This window comes from Spodoptera frugiperda, chromosome 30 (assembly GCF_023101765.2).
Source record: "Spodoptera frugiperda isolate SF20-4 chromosome 30, AGI-APGP_CSIRO_Sfru_2.0, whole genome shotgun sequence".
In the NCBI taxonomy this organism is placed as follows: Eukaryota; Metazoa; Arthropoda; class Insecta; order Lepidoptera; family Noctuidae; genus Spodoptera; species Spodoptera frugiperda.
Window position 1 is genome coordinate 964656 of NC_064241.1, and position 23216 is coordinate 987871.

General features: G+C 36.0%; 2 protein-coding genes across 10 annotated transcripts in view; one reads left to right on the plus strand and one right to left on the minus strand.

Annotated features, from left to right (window-relative positions):
- Positions 1 to 23216, plus strand: part of LOC118269546 (glutathione S-transferase 1) — a 278820-nt gene that overhangs the window by 247574 nt on the left and 8030 nt on the right. The window contains exon 1 of one of the 3 annotated variants that reach the window (XM_050706989.1): positions 21571 to 21738. The exons of the other annotated variants lie outside the window; for them this stretch is intronic. The gene's annotated coding sequence lies outside the window, so the exon portion shown is untranslated. Of the gene's footprint in view, positions 1 to 21570; positions 21739 to 23216 lie in introns of those variants that run through there. 3 annotated transcript variants of the gene reach the window in all.
- LOC118269783 (WD repeat-containing protein 44) lies at positions 148 to 17506 on the minus strand. 7 transcript variants are annotated; one of them, XM_050706971.1, is made up of 20 exons: positions 17272 to 17496; positions 16360 to 16531; positions 15940 to 16067; positions 15291 to 15379; positions 14407 to 14505; positions 13759 to 13905; positions 13138 to 13271; positions 11462 to 11576; positions 10696 to 10797; positions 10336 to 10426; positions 9841 to 9998; positions 9272 to 9395; positions 8632 to 8736; positions 6812 to 6928; positions 6246 to 6320; positions 5166 to 5367; positions 4519 to 4650; positions 3838 to 4212; positions 3010 to 3600; positions 148 to 2643 (listed from the first exon to the last, which is right to left on the minus strand). In XM_050706971.1, exons 1-20 carry the CDS (start codon positions 17337 to 17339, stop codon positions 2503 to 2505), a joined length of 3165 nt encoding a protein of 1054 aa, XP_050562928.1. In that variant the 5' UTR covers positions 17340 to 17496; the 3' UTR covers positions 148 to 2502. The 7 variants fall into 7 exon arrangements, with proteins under 7 accessions (XP_050562928.1, XP_050562927.1, XP_050562931.1 ...); XM_050706970.1 differs by having other exon boundaries at positions 16360 to 16534; XM_050706974.1 differs by lacking the exon at positions 8632 to 8736.

Here is a 23216-nt window from a genome sequence, read left to right on the forward strand (position 1 = left end):
CGCAAGCGTTGTTTCACTGCGGTTTTCTGTGAGGCCGTGGTATCACTACGGCCGAGCCGACCCATTTCGTACCGAAGCATGGCTGACTCCTACTGGTTATGTAAATATTATGTATGTATGTAGATGTAGGTTCAATAAAACAATAAATTATGTAACGATTATTTATTTATGAAGGTAAATGCGATTTAAAAATATATTCCAATCTAATTATGATGGCATCATGATCTTTATACAACACTAAATGTACACTTATTACATAAAAAACAATATCTCATTCATAGGGCAAGAGCTTAAAGAGAATAATTTTGTTTCAATTAAAAATAAAGAGAAACACAGCCTAAAATATAAATATAATATACATTTATATCTATACTAGTTACAATAAATATTTTCATCGTGATAGGTGCACGATACATATATTTATCCATCAATTAATGATCAAAAATATAAAAAAATATGTTTGCATTGTTAAACGAAAATTTATCTGAGAAAATTTTCCTCTTTTATAAGATGAAGAAAGAAAATTACGTTTGAAAGAAAAAAAAAAGAATAAAGAAAAATATAAGAAAGGGTGAGAAACGCAAGCAGAAAAAGATTTGAAGAAAGAGGTATATAGTTTTAATATAGTTTTTCTAATAACTGGCATGTTTATCGATTATAAAGAGATGAACACTAGAGACAGGGCCGCTGCCGACAGGAAAACATCGATGAAAAGATGAACTAATATTTAAAAAAGATTTATACAACTCAAGTGACACTGTTTTTGATTGTTCGGCTAAAATTTTGATACAAGTAATTACTCTTCATGAAATATGTATAGACGACAAGATGAAAGGACGATAAAAAAATCTGGTGTTACCATTGTAAATATTCTAAATTACACAAGGCTGAAAATGATTTAACAATGTATAGGACAGAATCTAGTAATTTCATTAATATAATTTTTTCAACTTACAACAAACGAATCGTATTCCGTCGTGTTCAAATTGCATTATTATAAAGTAACATAAAACACCAATCAAAATCATCAAATCCAAGTCCTTAATATCATTTTGGCTACAAACAAATCAAATCACTAGTCCGATAAATATAGAGCTGATATTACCATAAAATTAATTGCACAAAAATTTATAAAGTTACAACTAATTAATATAAACTAAAGACGAATGTATTCTATTCTTACGGTTTATTTCAAAATAGGTATTAGCTACACTTTAGTAAAAATAATTACGTAAATTTTAATATATGCACTTAAAAATTTTTGTTAACCATGTAATATCAGAATTTATAATAAGTTTTATAATACACAAATAACCATAATCATAGTAAATATCCCGCGGCTAATTACACTCCCTCCTTCCTTTCATTTTCCTTCAATAATCACATTTCTCCCTAACTACATTCATTTACAATTTCAACATTCAAAACAATATAATTTTAGTAGAAAAAAATTGTTCAAAATATTTTATTGATCATATTTTCGAGTTGAGATATTAAATATCAATTTTGTATAATAACTTTCGTGTGACATGCTTGATTTAATTAATGATTACTTGTTACGTCGATAGCCATACCCGTAGCTCACGATTATGAGCCCCAATGTGCCTCAAAACTAGTCGAGCTTCCTCGAAAGTAATAATTAATTAAATGAATAACAATTTTCTATATATCTGTGGTATCACGTCACTGTATGATTACGATTATAATAACATCTATCACAATATTTTTAAAATATACTTTAATGTGATGTCCTAGTATTAGGTATCTTATGTATTTTAATTTGGCCTAATATGCCTCTTTTGTGTTAAAACATGCATTAGGTAGGTTTGGCAACATTGCATGACTGATTGCATTGTATATCATATTAATTCAGTACATGACACTATATTTTTTTAGTTTTCTTTTTGAGAAGAAACTATTTAACAACATTGCTAGAATTTAGTGTCTATTTTTTTTAAATACTGTTCTATTTTTTATTAGATAATCGAGCTGCAATCATGCGAGTAGTTCTGGACTATCTTAGTTAGGTATCGTTACACTGTCGCTATTTGTCTTGTGATAATTGCATCTATAGGTGTATACATGTAACTTTTATGTTTGAATAAGATTTTATGTCAAAATTACAGCAACCAGAATGAATGGTTGCTGTTTCTATCACTATAACAAAAATTTACACTTTTTTTACGACTTTTAACAAACATGTGAATGCCAATAATATGTTTTTAAAGCATTAACTGCCGAAAGAAAACTGATGAAGGCAAATCCTCCGCTAAGCGTCGGTCACCAATCCAACGTGGCGGTTAACGTGTTAAGCATAATTTACAGTTTCAATTAATCCTTTAATAGATGCATTTGGAAACAGAAAACAGTCAACTGCGTTTACAAAATAAATAGGCAACAAATGTTCCATTGATAACGTAGATGCAATTGGCCAGCTTTATTAAAGGCACGATACTTATCTGTCGCGAATCCAGATAAAGTCCACGATAGTCTGCTATGGCCTCAGGCCAGTGCAGAGGCTGGAAGTGAGCTGTGCTTGGGCTTAGCCTTGTGCACAAACACTTTGATGCATCCATTGAAGTCGGCGCTCACTAAAACGTGGCCTGTCTGCGAAGATGCTACCATACCGCCTTCTGCGCCCTTCTGCGAATAGAAAATGACATTGAATGACTTATTAATATAATACGTTAAAAGTGTTATAATTATTATTGATTTAGTTTGTGATTGTTTAAGAGAAGGACTTAAAGAAGTCTTTGTGCGTTTGCACGCGTAAGACGAAGCAAGATAACCACGTAGAAGTCGAGCATGCAACGACAGTCAAAGGACGATATAATGACATGACATGACATGGCTAGATTGCAAATCTAAGAGCAGTTAAGTCCGGAGCTGCAGATTGCCTAGGAGGTTACCAGGGCTCCGGCTCGAAAAGCAAGAGTAGGAATGGGGTGGTATTTTTTTACAAATTTTTAAGACACATTACTAAAGCATAATATATTCAAAGCTACATACCACTTCCTCGTTATCAGCGGATTCATCAGCCAACTTCGCCTCCTGTTCCCTCTCACTAATCATACGGATCATATGATCAGGGTTTGGCGCGAACACGGCACAAGTGACCAAAGCATTATGAGCCTTAATGCCTTCCCAGAAATCGTTTCGATCTCGACGCACCGACGTGAATTTTGAATAGTCATGGTACGTTTTCCAAATGTAGATGCACTGGTTTTCTGAACCGCTTACAATGTACTTTCCATCGTGGGAGAATGAGGCTTTGATTTGGCTGGAGACGTTGACATAGCCTTTGTATTTGCAGGATAAGTTTAGGTCTCGTAAGTCATAGAGGCGGATTCTGCTGTCATTGGACGTGACGAGGATTTTGTCGTCATTCGGCATAGGTTCTATACCGCTGATCTTCCTTCCCGTGGAATTCTTCCCTCGCGTGGACCGCACGTCTATCTGTGTGTGGTACTTGAGTTGGTCTGTCGTGTAGAAGATGCAGCGTCCGTCGTATGTCCCTACTACCGCGAATTTTCCGTTCTGACAGAAGTTAGCTGCTGTTATTAGCTTCGTTTTGCCGTCCACTTCGTTCCATACTGCGACCTGTGATAAAATAATTGTATTAATAAACGTGTAATGTGATTAGTATGTTTTGTTACACAATAATAAAAGGTTAACATAAAATAATATTAGAATATAGAATATTTACTGCTTTTTTTACATTTCAAAACTTTATTCGCTTATTAAAAAAATTATGCCTGTGATTTAAGAAATCAATCAGCAATTTTTGCATTTGATGGTTCGAAATGTTAATCATATAACACCAACAAAAGCACGTACCTTCTTATCAGGAATATTCCACAGCCGCAGCTTGCCATCGAGACTACCAGACAAGAAGTACCGATCGTCTCTCGGATGGAAGACGATGGCCGTCACGAAGTCAATATGTTGGAAGCAACACAGACACTCTCCGCGCGAGATGTGCCATAGTCGGACCGTCTTGTCCATGGAACTCGACAGTAGGAAGTAGTTCTTGGACCATGACACGTCTAGCAAGTCGGACGAGTGGCCTGCGTACACGCAGAAGGGGGCCGAGCAGAAGGGGGCTGAAGGGGGTGGAGGGGGGGACGGGGCTCCCCCTGATAGGGACGCGAGGGACTCCTGGGACGGGGTCGGAGATGATTTCTGTTCGAGGTTGTATTTCGTGCGCATGTCCTGTAAACAAATGTCGTTGATTACTTAAATATACTATGACTATATATGAATATTATAGTATATTTTTGAGTACGTGAATGTTTTAAGGATAATCACTTTATTTTTGAAGAGCTTAGCAGTTTACGTTACCACATACTATATGGTAAATGGGAATTCATTGCCAAAAATGAAGTATAATTTCACTCAGTGCACAGACAGATTTGAAATCACAAAATTAACTTCATTATCACATTGCCTACTAACTCACATGACACAAAGTAGTATCAGTAGCGCTAGTAAATAAGTAATAGATAGACCAAGTCGTACCTGGAACATGTGGTAAGCGTCCCTGGTGACCCAGACGCGCAGCAGTTTGTCCTGTCCGGCCGTGGCCAGCAGTCGGCCGCACACGCTGAACTTGCAGCACCACACGGCGCCGCAGTGGCCTGAACCCATCTCCTGCGACACCGACATACACGTTATAAGCTTATACTTTCATATCATTGAACTTCGACAGTCTATTGCTGGAATTTAAACCTCCTCAATAGTGACCTCAGTACGAATTTGCTTTACGATTAAAATAATCGAAACGGAAGCGCGTTCGGCGCTCTGATTGGTTGGTTAATTCGATTCATTAAATCAGAGCACCATCAGGGGCTTGCCATAAACCCTACGATTGTTAGTTGGGTTAGAGACCACAGTCGAACTACTAATAAGTTTAGTTTATCAGCGAACTCTACTGCCCGCTGTTTGTTAATGTGCAGTCCAATAATAATTGGCTCTTGACAACCGCGAGAATATTACAAGTATTAATTATATTTATATTAGTTCTCCAAGGACTCTTGGTCCCTGCCCTTGTCTTACTAAAATTGGACTTTGAGACATAAAGCGTTTTATTGCGAGCCAAGCCAGCAATGATTTTTGAGATCAAGTTTAAAACAACAACTATAGCTAATCGGAACAATTCCACAAACCTGCACATGTCGAACACAGCCATCGAAGTCATAAGGTCCTTTATGTGAGTTGGAAGCCTTCAGCTTGATATTATGTTCCCCGCGCACGTCGTCCGCAATGTCCGCCACGTCCTCCTTGTGACGGGCCTGCGACACTTCCTGGGCGAGCGACTTCGCCGCGTCCACTGTCTTCTTCACTGTGCTACCGAAGAAACGCTTCAATCTAGAAGAGTAAATGTGTATTGTTTTATTAATTTGTAATGTTAAACCCTAATATGCTGCGGCGCCTCAAAGAGCCATCAGATTACCACAGATGGGACCCAGTAGGGTTGATGCCTGATCCGGAGCTGCGGACTAACTAGCGGGTTTACCGGGGATCCGGCTCGAAGGGCAGAAGTAGGAACGGGGTGGTTTTTAGTCAGTAAGAGTCTGATACTCTCTCTCGCTTCGCCCAAGGCGGGAGAAGTCTTAAGGTGATTTTTCCCTCTCAAAAAAAAAGGATGGACTAGAAACTAAGTAAGACATTAACGTTTAGATTCAATCGTGTCACTTGACACAAAAGCATAAAACAATCAAAACTGATTAGAATTAGTAGAACTCTCGTCAAACTGTGTTATTTCTTCAACGTCATTTAGTTGCACTTTAAAACCAAGCATTAACTGACACGCTTGTATTATTTTACACTGAAATAATAGTCTACAGATTTTTATAACAGCTATCGTGAGACATACTAAATTAACTAAAAATCACGGTGTACTCACGTAAATTAATGGAGAAAAGCTCTACTAGTATTAAGTCACTTGAGGAATGCGTGTGCAGATGCGACGACATCGCGTTACTTACTGTTATAACGAACAGTCCAGCTGTGACTCGAAACTAGTAAAGCTTCTTTTCATTTACTTACGTGAATAAACCGTGATTTTTAATTAATTTAATCTACAGATTTTCAAAACTCGACGATTAGAAACGAAATAGAACTTGTTGCTATTCCACTAAACATGATGTATAATTCAATATTCAATCCGATAGTGAGGAGGCAGTATCGAGTATCGATACATCGATATCTTGCCACAATCGCGATGTTAGTTGCCACACGGTCACCTGTTCATATCTGAGTGTCTGAGTCTCTTGTTAATGTTGTCCTGCGAATGGCTTTTAACCAGTGTCGCTGTGATCCTAGAGTAAATACATCAGTTGCATTTAAAATGATATTTACACGTTTATCGCAGATAACTTTTATCCTAATGACTTTCATACATATTTATTTCATTCTTCATTAGATACATAATGAAATGAAAATGTAGCTTTTATCATTTTATCGGTAAGATTGTAAAACTTTTTTTTTTTTTGAAAAGAGAATTGAGTTACTTTCTTGTTCTTCTCTATTTGAAGCTACAATTTGGAGTGAGCACCTAGCTTTACTGACAGATAGACTGACAGACAATTCAATTTGACGTTTCTAAAGTGCCTAATTAAGGATTAATTGAAATAAATGCTTTGACTTTGACTTTAACAACATGGGAAAAAAAATTTGGACTTCCATTTTGGTAAACCATTTCTCTTCCCAAAACCTGTAAAACTCTATTAGAATTTTGATCAATTTTTCTCAAAACCTGTATATTATGTATCATCAAAATTAATTTCTGCTTCCTACAAAAAGTACTTACTTTTCAGTCTTCCTCTTGATGCCAGTAGTCTGTCTGTCAGTGGACTCTCTCTTCATCTCCTTCGCTTCGTCCTCGGCGCCGCCCGCGCACACACTCTCACTCTCTTCGTCCGTCTCCCTGTAATGACAATATACATTAAATACTGTTGTTTTTAATGTGTCAAACTTAGAAGGCAAGAAGCACAAATATTTGTATCCTTTTTAGCCTTTTTAAAATTGATTATATTTAGCTGAAACGGCTCAACACATACAGAATTGCAATATATTAAAAAAAAATAGTTATTTTTTCATCTTCAGCATTTTATTGACTACAAGCTTCTCAAGCCTAGTCAAATCCTATAGGCTTACATTGATGATTAAAACCATTATTTAAATCAGTGGTTCCTAATAGGTGGTCCGTGGGCCATAAAATATGTGGTGATCCGTGGAAGACAAAATACGGTCCGCGAAATGAAAGAAAGATTGTACAAGACAACACTTCTGTCCAATAAATACCACGAATAAATCTAAATCCAAAAGTGAAACCGAATCCCATGACTAGAGAAAATCTTAATAATAACAAAATATAGTAATAGTGGTCCCTAGGTAAACAAGAATGATACAAAAGTACGATAGTAGTGGTCCGTGACCACTACTTACCGACCATGAAAAGGTTGGGAACCCCTGATTTAAATGGACTCTTTTCTTATGTAACAACTTTTTGGGCAAAATAACAAACACAGCCTTTTTAAGCATAATAACATAATACATACTGAATAAAAATATCTTATTATAGCATTAGACAAGCTTTTTCATTTCAAACATTTAATATTAGTACTTCATTCTTTTCGATCAGTTAGTTCATCTGTGATACAAAAATCATCCTTATAGCTGTGGAATTAAGGGAGCATTTGCTATGAAATAAAGTTGTTGTCAAAAACACTTTGTTTTTTTATAGTATTTTAGTATTATACTTTAAAATTCAAACGCAAATTATGACTGTATAAGCTGTCAACTCTCAAAGCAGGATTGCCAGACGTGAAAATAATAATTATGAACAAAAAATATCGGAAAAATAAAGAAAATTGATCCAATTTGTGCCTTTTGCGTGTAGTGGTTGAATAGCTATTATTGTGTAATAACATAACTAGAACTCATGTGCCAATCACTTTAAAAATATAATTGGTAGTGGGTAAACATATTTACTTGTAGAAGTAGTATTTGGCCAACGACTTTGTGAAAGTAAAATGAATGTGCCAATCCGCTTGAAAACGTATGTGGACAGTGAAACTAGAAAAATATTTTGCACAATATTGTGTCACTTTAATAAGAGTGGATAACTATTGTACTCGGAAACATTTGATGATTACTTAAACTATTCCTTAGTAACGATTTTGTTTGAAAAACAATAGGGATGATCACGGGGTATATTAAAAATCTATTTAGTCCATCTGTTAGGTAATGAAAAATATTAAATACGTTTTATTCTGTCATTCTAGACAACAATACTTAGATAAAACTAATCAAAGTTTAAGAGTGGGAGCAAATACGTCATTTCTACGTATAAAACGTATCTAGAAGTAACGTCACGCGATATTTCAAATCGATATATCTTCGAAAGTATTTGTTATCGTAAGAAAATATAAAAAATCGTGTCTAATATTTTAAACTCATCTACAAGATGGACATTAAAATAAAAATCAGTCATCTAACCTATTGTTAAGGATTGGTTTAAGTAACTATTTAACGAGTCTGAGTACGGTAGTAAAATTTATTGCAAAAGTCTGGCAATCCGTAGCCGCAAGGCAATGTGAAGCAGAGACAGTAGTATAGAACAAGGACCTAGTCTCGAGACTGAGGTTGGACGAGTGGTCGGACCGCCAGGCGAGGTTCAGCGACGACATGTTCAGTCGCCGCCGCCATGACAGTCGCCGCTTCACCTCAAATCTGGAAACGTTATCGCTGTTTTCCATTGCAATTTTAATTTAGATTGTTTTCAACCCAGCTTTTTCTTTTATCTTTTATTTATTCACGTAACGTTTATACTACATATTAAGACTGTTTTCTGCGGTGAGATTTGATTTACAAACATAATTATTTACATTTGTAACAACCAGATCTTTAGATACAAATAAAGATTCTAATAAGTGAAAAATGTTAACAAATGTTTAAAGTGAGAAATGTTCGAAATTCATTAGGAAGTAATATCGAAAAACACATTGAAGATTGACGATTATAAATCTAAAATTGATGTCCAGAGGGCTTAGTATGAGTTTATTTTACGTTTAATGAGATTGAAACGTTACCGCGTTTGGCGCTCTGATTGGTTGTTACATTGGACTAATCACAACACCGAACACGGTAATGTTTCAATGTCGTTAAACGGAAAACTAACACTTATTAAGTCTTTTGCAGATCGATTCGGCTGTAAATCTAGTTAAGCAGTAGATTCAATAAATAAAAAAACAAGAGCGTAGTATACCTGGCGTTGTCGGTGTCGTGGTTCCGTCCGATGTACTCGGAGGTGAGGCGCATGATGTGCAGACTGAGCGGGTTCATGCACTGCGGCAACTTGTGCTCCGCCACGCTCAGCGGGACGCGCTCGCCTGCGGACCATGCATGGTCTACGTATTATAATCATTTAAAGAGTTGACACTTAATTTAGCGTTATGTTTCTTCATGTAATAATATTCCCTCAAAGACCAACAAAGTATTATAAACACCACTAGTATTAAGATTGTATAGTGTCAATGGACGATGCCAATTGCTTATATTTTTTTTTACGTTTAGAAGTCTGCGTTTGGCCTCCAACCCGTTTATTGTCAGGACTACGGGGCAAAGATGTGGTCGAGGTTGAAGCACACTAACTTAGAATTTACCTATTCATTCTGACCTTGAAAAGACTTGGGTTGTATTTCTCAGGAAAAATAGAAACCGACAGATTGTTCTTTACTATCAGGTGATCTGTCTGTACGGTTCCATTGTCGACCATCCCAAAAATATAAAAAACTGCACTTTAGTACACAAAATTAAGTACAATATATGGCATACCAGTGTCGAGGTTGAGCACGGTGACCTGCTCGAGTATCTCGATGTCGGTGAGCTGGTGGCCCGACACGGTGCGCGTGCGCAGCGCGGCCAGCCCCAGCGCCGCCTCGTCCCCGGCCGACCGCCGCCGCGCGCCGCCCAGCGACTCCGAGTTACTGCGTCTGGGGGACGTACATATTCTTACTCCATATTAGTAGACATTATATTAGTAGTCTTACGGTCAGGTACTCAAACGTCATTCAATTTTAAGACACTCTCAAGAATAGTTCTGTCTCAACATTTTTTTTTATAAAAGACAGAGATGTAGCGTTTCAGATTCTCAACCTTTTACATTATATTTTTTTTACTTTCTCGGTTCGCATTTGGACATTAAGACATTTCTTACAGGTCAAGCTTCAACATAACTACATAACAATGTTGGTTCATTTTCTTTTTATTACATATCTAAAGATATATCTATTGTATTACTTTTTAATAAAACATGAGTATATATGTTACCTGGCGGCCGCAGGTCTGGAAGAGGGAGGCGCCGTACGACCTTCGCTGTGTGTTCGCACATTGCGGTCTTCCGAACGGGCCGTAGCTTCATCTGCGACAAGTCAATTAATTGAACGGCTTTCAATATAAATAGAAATGAAGTTTGAATTGGTTTTTGGTATAACAAAATGTTCATGTGGATAAGTCAGAACACAAACTAATAAGTTAACAAAAACCTCTATCAATAACACCGTGCCGATGGAAAATAACGTATCAATGGCAAGAACCATTGGTCTTTTCGAAACTTATTATTTTACTTAATACATACATATATTACAAGTTAGTAAATATGTGGTAAGCATAACAGTGTGTGATATCTACCTCTGAGCGGAGTGTCAGTGGGCGGTCGCGGGGTGCGAGTGTCCCGTGTGTCCCGCTCGCTGGGCCGCGACTCGTGCAGGGACAGCGACCCGCGGGAGCTGCCTAAGGGGGGAATACCTTGGTTACATCTTCTAATGACTTCACTGTCACTCTTACTGACTAAAAACCACCTCGTTTCTACTCCCCCTTTGAACTGCAGCCCCGGTAACGCGTTAGATAGTTCACTTTTTTCTCAGCCCAGAAATAATATGACCCTTTTTCTTTAGGTCCAGAAACTGGTATTCTAAATTTAGCAGTTTTGCCATCGGTAAAGCTATTATCAGTGTCACTCAGCTTAAATTTCTTATCTTTGATGGGTTCCCCTAGATAGAAAACTGTACCAGAATGAGCTTGCAATTCTTTTAAAGCATATAGTAGTCATAACCTCTCACCCTATCAATAATACGGTTTTGTAAGTAATATCCGGTATCGCTAACGATTAATCCACCCCAAGCAGCAATTTGAACCAATGTCCTAGTTGATATAGTCATGATTTATGTTAATTCTGTCAAGATTTGTCTGAAGTATATACCTTATTCCTTCTAATTTGCAAATTCGGGAATTCCGCGTTGTTCTCTTGTTGTTACCAAATTATAATCATCTAATGAATTGAAAGAGTGAGTCTTTAAATCACTTTTCAAGTAACCATCCTGTTTGAGGCTCCACTGCTTCAGCACACACCGGCCGAGTCGGACTACCTAACGCGTTTAATACAGTTTGGACTTACCATATTTAGAACTAGATAGTTCGAGTGAGTCTTGGAACTCCCTGGTGAGAGATTCTATCGTACTGGCGGGACTCGGTAACGCCATTGACTGGTTTACTGCACTGGGAGGCGGTGGCTGTGAACATAATATTTGAAATTCATTAAATAATAACCATAAATCACTTATTCATAACAAAGACATTTACAGGTATCGTAAATTACGACTGTTGCCAAATGCGCAGTGTACACACGTGTTATCTTGATATCTAAAGTTTGAGCTCATTGACTTGTATTGAGTACTAATGAACTAAACTAATGTAGAGTTAAGGATTAAAGAGATCAATAGTTTAGCTTAAACTTTTACACCTACTGTTGTCTCTCTGCATCACCTTAAAGTTGTTAGCCACTCTAACGTCCATGGATAGCACGGTATCCAAAAAAAGGAGCGTCATACGTCCATGGATACTATAGTATCCAAAGCGACTAGTTCTGTTTAACTCCCTCTAGTTTAAAATACGGTCTTGTTTGGTGAGTTTTGACTGATTATCTATACAGCTGAATAAATTGTTCGACGAAAAAATAAGACATGGCGTTGTAATATGCTTTGACAAACAAAATATAATTTTTTAAAGTTAGTTGACTCGTTTTTGAAGTGTTTTTGTGAGTTCCAACAATTATGTCGTAAATACTACAGTTTTGTTTAATTTATCTTGCAAGTGTTATACATCAAAATAAACTAGAAGATTTGTGCTTTACGATGATGTATAAATATCACAGTTTTAGCTGATAAATCTAGTCTAATTTTAACTTCAAACGATTGTTTCGAAAAAAATGGCCGGTCGTATGGTGTTGGCCACTTTTAGTTTTGTTTATACATATTTTACATACTTTGCATTACAATAGTATATAAAATATCGAAATACATTTCGTAATAAGCAAAATAATACATTTTTCAAAGAGAAATATACTAAATTCATGGAAGATTCCATAATAATGTCAATGTGTTCCTCAGGTTTGTTGATGTGTAAAATTACGAGTAGTGTTTTCTTTCGATTTAATTACAATACTTAGAGTTAACCGAATATAATCATATATACATCAAAAGAAAGGGTAATGAGTCTAGTTTGTTGTAAAAATATTTTATTGATAAAATATGCAATAGTTGTGCCGTATATTCTAAAAAGGTAGAAATAATTCTGTTTTTTTTTCTGTGTTTCATGTTTAACCCGTTTTATTGTATTTTAAAGATTAACTAAAGTTTAAAAAAAATCGTTAAGATTGTAGAGTATTTTTCTATCTTTTTTTTGGTATTCTTTTTTTATTCTAGGCATTACGGTTCAGTGGCTATATAGGTTTTTTGTTACGACGAACTTGCGAGTCGCGCGCGGTTCGGATGCCGTGCGCGGCTGGACGTTAGAGAGATAAACGGTCGCGCGGGCCGGACGTTAGAGTGGTTAGAGAACGCAAAATTGGCATTAAGTCCGCCATTGTATCAATTTACATACAGTATAAAATGAATAAATAAATAAATAAAGAGTATTGAAATAATGTTGTATATAGGTATGCGCAAATAATTTGCGCAAAATAGTCACTGATTGGTAATTATTTTTGCGCAAACATTTTCTCACATGCGCAACTGTTCCTGAACTTACTCAAGACAAGTATTAGTTATTATTATATCAAATCTTCATACATACCTCAACAATTAAAGAGTCAAGCTGTGGTTTGTCCGGCCTTCGCGCGATGTACCGATATTCATCCGTGTCAGTAGTACATACGCTCAGGTTGTCCCCATCCGTTGTTGAAAGGGATTGAGATCCGTGCAACTTGTCTACAAGTGATACGACATAAATACGTGTTAATACAGGAAATATATCTTATCTTATGTTGAGGAAAATGTACGTTTCGGTGGACAGGCGAGATTGTTATTTTATAGTTGGTAATTTAATTGGCAACAAAATGATTCTGTTAAAACATATTTGTATCTATTGTATAATTAATACGTTTGAATTCTGTTTGTTTAGCCTTCTCGGTATTTACTATACAATAGACGTATATTTGTAATAATTACTTTATTACATTTTTTTTAGATAGATTAACCCGTAGTATGCTGAGAACGCAGATCTACGCGAGACATAATGTGTTTTCTATTATGTCTCATATACTGACATACAAGAGGTTTACGATTAAGACGAATTCACTAAAATTGTTTGTTTCTAAGAAACTTAAGTATCTATCTTGTTTGAAAATTATGATTCCAGCCATGAAATGATGGTATTTAGCTGGTAAGTGAATGGTGTATGGTATAAGGTACTGACTGCGTTTCTTCCTGCGCGGCGGCGCTACGGGCTGCGCGCGCGGCTCCGTGGACCCGCTGACGGCGACGATGGCGCCGCCGCCGCGGCTGTGTTTCAAACTGTTCGCCTTCGTACTCGCGATCACGTCCGGCTCCGCCATCGCTAGCACTGGGGACCAACACCATTGTCAACTCATTTCACATCTAACTACATGTCAATAAAGGTTATTTTGGCATAAATCCTACTATTCATCTACATGTGAATAAAGGTTATTTTGGCATAAATCGTATTATTAATTTAAACAGATCAGATAATGAAGGTTGTAGCTTTTAGCCAAACAAAACTCAGTACTTGTTAACGAAAGACTTGTAGAAGGATCCACCATCAGAAACTTTACTATTCTAAAAGGTAAGCGTCCACAGGCCCGCATCGTACGCATCGCACGCATCGTACGCATTCCATATGACGTCATCAGTACGCATCGCATGTAGGCATTGCTGATGATGCGGATCAGTGGACGCAGTTGTATGAGTTTCTATACGAGACAAACTAAAATCCGTTGCGTGCGATGCGTACGATGCGGGCCTGTGGACGCGTACCTAAACACAACACCGCTTTTCTTTTGTTCACTAGCGGTTGTCTGATTACTAATGATGCTATGATACTCACCATTCTGAGTTCTATTCTCTGAAGTGAGTTGTTCGTCGGATATGGTGGAGGGCTCCCTCGATGACACCGATGGTACCGGCGCGGTATCACGGATGTTCGCTGCGATAAACATACTTACATTATTATTATTACTAAATGTGTTACTAAGGAACTGAAGAAACTAAATAGTTTGACTTTCATACTAAAATTTACGCCTGCAAAGAACTTGAATTTTAGACATCACTCGGAAATCGGTCCCTCGACTAACGAAACAGTGATTAAAACTTTCTTACTGTCGTATCCAGAAACATTCAATGGTTATTTAACCCTTAGCGATTGTTTTTGGAACAAAATCCTTACTAAGGAATAGTTTACTAATTAATCATTAAATGACTCTGAGTACAGCAGTTAGAACAATTAGATGTAATGTTTATTTAAAATAATTATTACTCTATTATTACATAAAACAAGTTTCCATCCAAACTATGGCTTCCTTCGGTGATAAAAATAAATGTAAGTGACGTGCTTTACATGTCAGAGATCAGCAGCTAATTATATTTAAGAAGTCTGTTCTTGAAGGCTGAGTCAGAGGCAGGCATGATTCACAACATACTCAGTAGCAAACATAATAAGTGTTAAACAATACACTTTGTTACTTTTGTAAGACTGTGATACTGTTGATTCTGAGCACTAATCTCTGAACTTATGTTGATGGAGACTTCAGTTTTGCTTTGGGAATACTTAACTGTTTGTATATTTGGTGCATCATACATATTTCAAAGCTTATTTAGTACTTAGATACTGCATTATAGTGACTTTATTATGTACAATAATGAAGAAAGATAGAGATTTATCTTCACTTTACTTCACATGTGAGACGAAAAAGTGAACAGAAAGGTACTTACAGTGGGATTCCGAAGCTCCACTGAGTATTCTGCCGATCCTGCCGAGTGACGTCATGCTCTGCAGGCTCATTGTGTCGTGTGCTATGATTCTGTAAAGCAAAAACAAACAAATTATTAAGTTGTAACAATAATTACAGCAATACATTGAAAGAAAAGATTTAACCTTGAGCTAATTGTACAATTTTAAAGTGTTAATGAGAACTCTGCTCTCTTATTAGTTTTATTGTTGTTGACTTAAACATAAAACATGTATTAAAAAAAGCTCTTGACACATGTAAAATTTCAATATTTTGTGGCATAGTCATAGGCGCACATCCTCAGGGAAGTGGGATTGATGATGGTTGCTCATATTCATGATAATCTAATTATGAATTAACACAGATACTATAGACCTATAGCCTACCCAGAATATGTTCATAGATCATAATTAATTCAGTTACACTGCCACCTATTAATTGGATCCAAGACAGTTATTCATGTCCCTGGGACGCACCGGATTTCAGTGTTCCGGTGCTTTCATAATCCTGGCTTACAGGAGTTGCAGGGGTATGGGAGGTTGAGGCAGGCTTGTCCCACCAAAAAAAAATGCCACCTATTAACATATTTATTGAACAAGCAACAACACAATACTTAAAATGTAACTACTCACTTGAATGGATGCTCAGATGTGAAAGTCTGCTGGTCTACAGAGCCGGTGGCATCAGGCACACCCTCGTCCTCCTCCTCAGTCTGCATGCAAAGACGTAACTCATGGAATCTTCTCCGACCTTGCACCAACTGGAAAAAGAGTAGTTATTGAGGTAAAATAATCTGATTAGTCACTTATGATTTTTTTTATTTTATTTATTTATAAAACCTAACAATATTGTCATATTTATGTCAACTTACAGCTAATTTCAATACAATGCCATATCATCTTACTGTAGTAATGTAAATAGACATAGTTTAAAATATTAAATATTATAATGATACAAAATCAGTTAGTCAATATTATTAAATTGAAATGTATTATGTTATGTACATGATTTACTTGTCTTTTTTGTTCTACACAAGTTTAAATGATACTCACACTATTTACTGTGGTCCGGTCATCTTCAACAGGAGCTGTTTCAGTAGCCACAGAGTTAGTACTTCGAGGAGCTGGTGCTGCCTGAACAGCATCTGTCTTCAAAGCTGGAGCCTTTTCCTTCTCTGGAGCATCTCCACTCTCTGTCACACTTATATTCTTGCATAGTGATGACCTTCTGGGAACAATTTTGCATATAAAATATCTTTTTTTTTTACTTTTATGTATTAAGGGCCTGTTTCACAATGTCATATTAAGTTGTTGTTAGTTCAACTGATACTATATTTTGACATTTCTTATTGGAAATAGGTGAACTTATCTTCTATTAAGACTAATAGAATCTTAGTTACAATGTCATGAAACAATCCCAATAATTAGTCTCAATTTAGCTCTATTACACACCATTCATAGCCATGGTAAATGAATTAATAAATCTTACATCTAACAATGTAATAAAAAAAGGATGTTTTCATAATAGTGTAACAACATGCACACATATTCACACAGCTAACATCAATAGGCGAGTGAAAACATTGTCAATAGCTAATGCTTAAGTGGGACAACTTCACAATTAATATGTAAACCATCAAGTTATTGGCTAATCACGATATGGTCTATTAACTCATTGTTCTAGCCAAATAAGCCAGTCTCGCATCGATGGATGACTGTTTTTTATTTGCTTTAACTTGTCGCTAGCGCCAAGGACGCATATCAATAGCGTTCGAAACATCTGTTCGTTTCATACAACACCTGATTCAAAATAGAATAGTTCTTTATTTATACCCATACAATCATCGAAGATACGCCGGTTTTATGCACAGTAATGTTCGTAATTTAATAAATCATACTTGAACAGGCTATGTGTTAAGTGCACAATAATAAAACAGCAAAATTGTTAACGTTTTCGCTACTTACTTGGAACCTTTAATGGGTGTGAACTCTTCAGCGTCGTAAAACTCCTCAGAATCGCTGCTATCGCCCATTTTGAACTGGAAAACGTGTAGCAGCACACACAAACCACAATTTTAAAGAAAAATATTTACATTATCAATAACTGAAACGTTGTTTTTTAGAATAAATGAAAGTTAGAACCCAAATCGTTCCTCAACTCATTTGACACTTGACATTTGGCTTGACTTATCCCAACTGTGACAACAAAAACGTCTAAAAATTTGACAGCGGTTGATTGACAGGTTAAATTGCATTCTTAAATACCTGGCTTTTTGTCTGGGCAACATCATTATTGCTCTAACTCATATTTGAATAAATATCCAAGTTAATGTCTACAATATACCTTAGGGCAAAAACCATACAAAACTAATTTTACAAACTAAAAAATATTTAAAACATATTGTTAACTTCCTACATTTTGAATTCTAATTTTGAGTTGGGACGTTCTGAGTGTAGACGGTGCAAACTAATAAATAAAGCTAGATATTTACATTTGATTGGCACCAAATTAATAAAGCATTTCACGGCTACGCTAGATATTAGGCAATTAATTATTTTTTGACATTGTTTCCAAATCACAGACATTGATCCAGGTTTTTAGTCAGTAAGAGTTTGACACTCCCTCTCGTCTTGCCCAAGGCGAGAGAAGTCAAAGAATGATTTTCCCCTCTCAAAAAAAAAAAAAAAAGGTAGGCGCCTACAATATTAGATAACGCAAGTAGAGGTAGATACACAACTTATGTATGTTTTCTTTCTAAGTAAAGTCTGTATACTAGACAATACCTAAAATGCACACTACGTAAATTCGCACTTTCGTCTTTCTTAACAAATTAGACAGAATCTATAAATAAAGCGTCACTTTTGCCGATTTACAAATACAAGCCCTATGAGATCCGACATAAAATAGCGATCATACTGCCTTTGGATACGTCATCATCATCATCATCATCGGGATATAAAAATTAAAAATCTATTTAGTCCGTCAGTTAGATAGAAAAATATTAGACACGTATTTTTTTATTTTGTCCTATAAGGAAGATTGCTTCATTACACGTCATTTCTACGTATAAAATTTACCTATAATCTTCCAAAGTATTTATTTCCGTAAGAAAATAAAAAATATGTCTCTAATGTTTAAAAATTATCTACAAGACGGACCTTAATATAAAAATTAGTCACCTACCCTATTGCTAAAGCAGGTAAGTTTATGAGTATCAGTAGCAACTGCCTGAAGTAGGGATTTAGGACACACGTAATACGCAATTGTTACGCTTACGAGCAGAAGACCTAGACACAAAATACAACCGGTAACCTGTACTGCAGACTGGCTGTCGCTAGAAACTATACTTACGTAGGTAGGTAGTTAACTACATTAATTCAAAGTTAAAAACATAAGGGTGGGAGCCATGCTTCGGCACGAATGGGCCGGCTCGACGAGAGTGACACAGATAACCGACGTGAAACAACGCTTGCGTTGTATTTCGTTGTGTGAGTAAGGTTACCGGAGGCCCAATTATCCCCTTCCCAATCCCCGATTCCCCAACAATCCTTAAATTCCTAAGCCCCATAAGGCAGGCAACTTGTAACGCCTCTGGTGTTTCAAGTATCCATGGACGGCGACGATTGCTTACCATCAGGTGGCTTATTCCATAAAAAAAGGAAATAAACCTACATTTATAGTCACATTAAATAAATGTTCCAAAGCTTACTAATGGAAAGCTGATGCACTTTGAGATGTTTCTCTTACCATTAAAAAACGGATTTCCCCAAAGATATTATGGTCATATAGTGACACATCACACGCATATACATACATAATGACGTCACATTTGGCGATTTTCTTAGCTGTAGACACATTCATTTAAATTATGGCAGATCAAGGTCGAAATTGTTAGTAGGTAGGTATTGGTTTCATTCAAAACCAAATAATACCTGCTAAGGACAAAGATTGATCCTTTCTCCTTACCCAAACTCTAGATTAGCTTAGTCACTATTAAAGCCTTGAGTTGAAGGTACCTAAATTAAATAATGAATTTTTTTTTTAAACGTTGCCCCACACTAGGATTTTCTCCTGTGTCGTGGGTGCGTTTACAAACATACAAGTTCACATGCACATGACACCCAGACCCGAAACAACAATTTGTGGATCACACAAAGAGTTGCTCCGTGCGGGAATCGAACCCGCTACCCGTTGCACGGCAGCCAGTTGCCCAGCCACCGCGCCAACCGTGCAGTCATATATTTATGAATAAATAAATTAATATATTTATTTATTTAATACTTTATTGCACACATACATTAAAAAAATTATGTTGTAAAATAAAGGATTTCAACGAAGAAAAAATGCGGTCATCAACCGTAATTTTCCTGTCCTTTAAAATATTACAAACCATTCATTCACACTTTGGGAATTTCCGCGCTAACGAAGCTGTAGTGTAGGCGGAGTACTACTTTTCAACTAATTATAATAGACAACAAAAATCATTTGACACCTTTTTTGAAAGACCTTCCTTTTTTTGAATTCCCGTTTAGATACGTATTGTTCCCGTTACGGTGGTCGCATTCGCTACCAACCTGAACATGAATGACCGGCCTCTCCATCCTTGCTGCTGAGGTCGACTGTCACCTGAGATCCTGAAGGCATTGGCCTAACGGGAAGGTCGTCCTTGCAACTTACAATATTCTTTTGCATTGTTAAAGAAAAATATCTGAGGAATAATTTAGATAATGTTTTTCTGGGGTTGCAGTTTCATTGATTAAGTTTCAGTTTATAACAATATAGGAAGCTTCCCTTACCATTTTATGGGAGAACTAAGTACCTACCTAATATCTACGTTTTTACTAAGTTTAACTTTGATGGTTGGTCTTGGAAGAAATAACATCAACACATACCTACTTACCAAAGAACAAGTACATAGGTAGCCAACACGAAGTTATGTCCAATTATTATCTGGAGGCCCAATTACCCCCCTTCCCGATCCCCAATTCCACAACAACATATAGAACCCTTATATTCTTAACCCTCAAAAGGCCGACCTTGTAACGCTTTTATAGTGTTTCAAGTGTCCATGGGCGGCGGCGATTGCTAATCAAGTGATACGTAAGCTAGTATACCGCCTTATTCCATAAAAAAATTAAGCCAGTAGGTAAACAATGCCTTCAATATTATATTTCAATAATAGAAATTCACCCTGCCTTGTTAGCCGAGTGGTTGCAAGTGCGACTGCCGGGCAAGGGGTCTCGGGTTCGATTCCCGGGTCAGGCGAAGTATTACTGGGCTTTTTTCGGTTTTTCGAAAATTTCTCAGTGGTAGCACGGAGTCTGGAAATATGCCCGGTATATGGCAATAGGCTCACCACCTATTACATGGGACTTACAACATAAATTGTGAAAGTGGGTGTACACAGTGGCATTACGTGCCATAATGTGCACCTCTGCCTATCCCTTCGGGGATTAAAGGCGTGACGTTATGTATGTATGAATTCACCCTTTCAGGAAATAAAAGTGAAGTTATTTTCCCTTTTTCGTCGACTGCGGAAACGATTAGAATATCGAATAAGTTTTTATAAGCCTTTTGTGGATTGTAGGAGTAATTAGTTTTTTATTTGTAACTCCAAGCTCCAAGGCCTGTTAGATTCCGGTATTTGGCCAAAAATCAATGACTATTTGTTTTGATTGATACACTAAAAACCTAGATTCTGTATTCCGTGCTAAAAACTGTTATATGTTTACAAATTAAATTCATACGGGAAACTGTACACAAATCATAATTTTGTCTATTAGGCACGAGAGTACCATATCTTGAGAATTGAACCCGAGACCACATAAGCAGTGCAACCACTTTACTAACATGACATTTTTGTTGAAAAATATGTATAAGCTGAAAAAGTTTGCTGAAAAATATGTATAAGCTGAAAAAGTTTTTTAAATTGGAAATCAACCCGAGCGATTGCTGCGTTTATGCAAACATTTTCAGCGTCATTATTTTATTACTTTATCTTTGGAATATTTCAGTATTTATCTTACCCCACCTGTTTTCTTATCATCACTGAAGAAAAACTGTAGCATCATTCAGTTGTAGCAGTTTTACTACTTCAATACATACGTGGGCAGCATTTTAGATATACCATCCAACACATACATGACTTCGCTGTTTATATATGTAGTAAAGGAATTAGAAAAATCCAGATTAAAATCTGAATCACTTTTTTTCTGCCAAGTCATTGTGTTGTAAAACTGTGGTCAATTTGAAATGATATAATATCCCATTGGTTGGAGGGAGATCTGGGTGTTTTGTCCTCGACATGCGTCATGCATTCGAAGCTGCTATATAACAGTTGACCTCCCTCCTCTCGCAGTTATTCACTCCCATACTCCCGTACCGGCTGCACGCGCTGTGTTTCTTGTCAAAATCATAGTTTAAAAAAAAACGTAAGTGTTTTTTTTTGTTACTCTATTATTTTTGTGTTGTGGCGGATATTTGAAATTATACGGCAGACATCTTTAATTTAGTCAGGCTATGACTAGCCGTAGGGTAATTGTATTGAAACAATTATGTAGAATTATTTTAAGTTTTAACCAATTAACTAAATAAAAAGATGTTCCATGTTTTTTTTTAATTTTGTTGCAAGTAACATTCGTGCGATAAATCTATTAAAAGCATTTGAAACTTATTCTAATTTTGAATGCACGCAATAAAACAATTACAAATTTCTTTTTTTAAATTAATTTTTTACAAAATATTTTCATGCCGCTTACGGCCTACACGCAAACAGCAGTTATTGGGACTATGTATTGCTTAAATGCAGTGAAAGGCAAAAAGTAAACTAGTTCAATTAGTTTAAACGACTTCCCACGTTATTTTACTTATGGTAAACAAGTGTAGTATTGAGAAAGTGCTTTTAAATCGTGATAAATGAAAGCATTCTAGTTGCTATGCTAACGATACACGTACCTATGTTGGTACCTGGTATCTATCTACTATTTGTTTAGAATTTTAATCGTGTAGAATTTATTTAAACTGCACTTAACTTTGTGCTATCTGTAGATATAAAGTAATTTATTTTCTTTTTTGAAATAAATACCTTGGTTTGTTTTACCACTGGGGGATATTTAATGGTTTTGTTTGCTTTGCCTTTAATTTCTTAAAGGGGTAGACAGACTCCTCTGTCTATAGGTACGTAACTTAGTATTCTATGTAGTAGGTACCTACGATTTACCTTATTCAATATTTCTATAGTAGGTACCTATCTCTTTTAGGTACCTACCACATAGATACCTACGATTTAACATTTTAATTATAGTACGAATCAAAGTTATTAACATAACTTGAAGTTGTCATTCAATTTAATTTAACGAAACCCCGTACTATTTCTGTTATGTTCAAGGGTATTACATACCTACTTATGTAGGTAACTAGGTAGTAGGTACCAAGCGTTATTTTTTTATACACCTCAAAGCAAATTCCATACTTTTTTGTTTCCTACGCGCTTTTTACATGACCAATATGATGTAACTTTACTTATGGGTTTTCCCGATCGGTTTCGATTTTGTTTTAAAATTGTGCCGGTTTGAAGTTGAGTAGTGGTTCAATAATAAAGAAATATACCTAATTAGGTATGTTCATAATAGTAAAAATTTAGTCAGTAAGTCAACAAGTTTTTGTAGAAAAGTTAAATGTTTGATATGCATCTGAATTTATAAGCATGTTTTTGTTAATGCGATAATTCTTTCAAATTAGCATTTAAATTCTTAATACTTAAACAACTAAAAGTATAAGAAGAATGTATAAATTAATTATTTATAAGAATTAGAAGAATAATTAGTTAGCACAGACATAATATTTTAAGATTCCTGTGTTAGTTTCGTTAGGTACCTACATAAATATCTACCATATTTTAGTTAGGCAC

Excerpts from the sequence above, each read along its gene's own strand:
- LOC118269783 (XM_050706970.1), bottom strand. The coding sequence starts at position 17,339 with ATGGGCGATAGCAGCGATTCTGAGGAGTTTTACGACGCTGAAGAGTTC. Across the intron at positions 10,427-10,695 it reads CACTGACACTCCGCTCAGAG|ATGAAGCTACGGCCCGTTCG; the intron begins GTAGATATCACA and ends GACTTGTCGCAG. Across the intron at positions 3,601-3,837 it reads GGAATATTCCTGATAAGAAG|GTCGCAGTATGGAACGAAGT; the intron begins GTACGTGCTTTT and ends ATTTTATCACAG.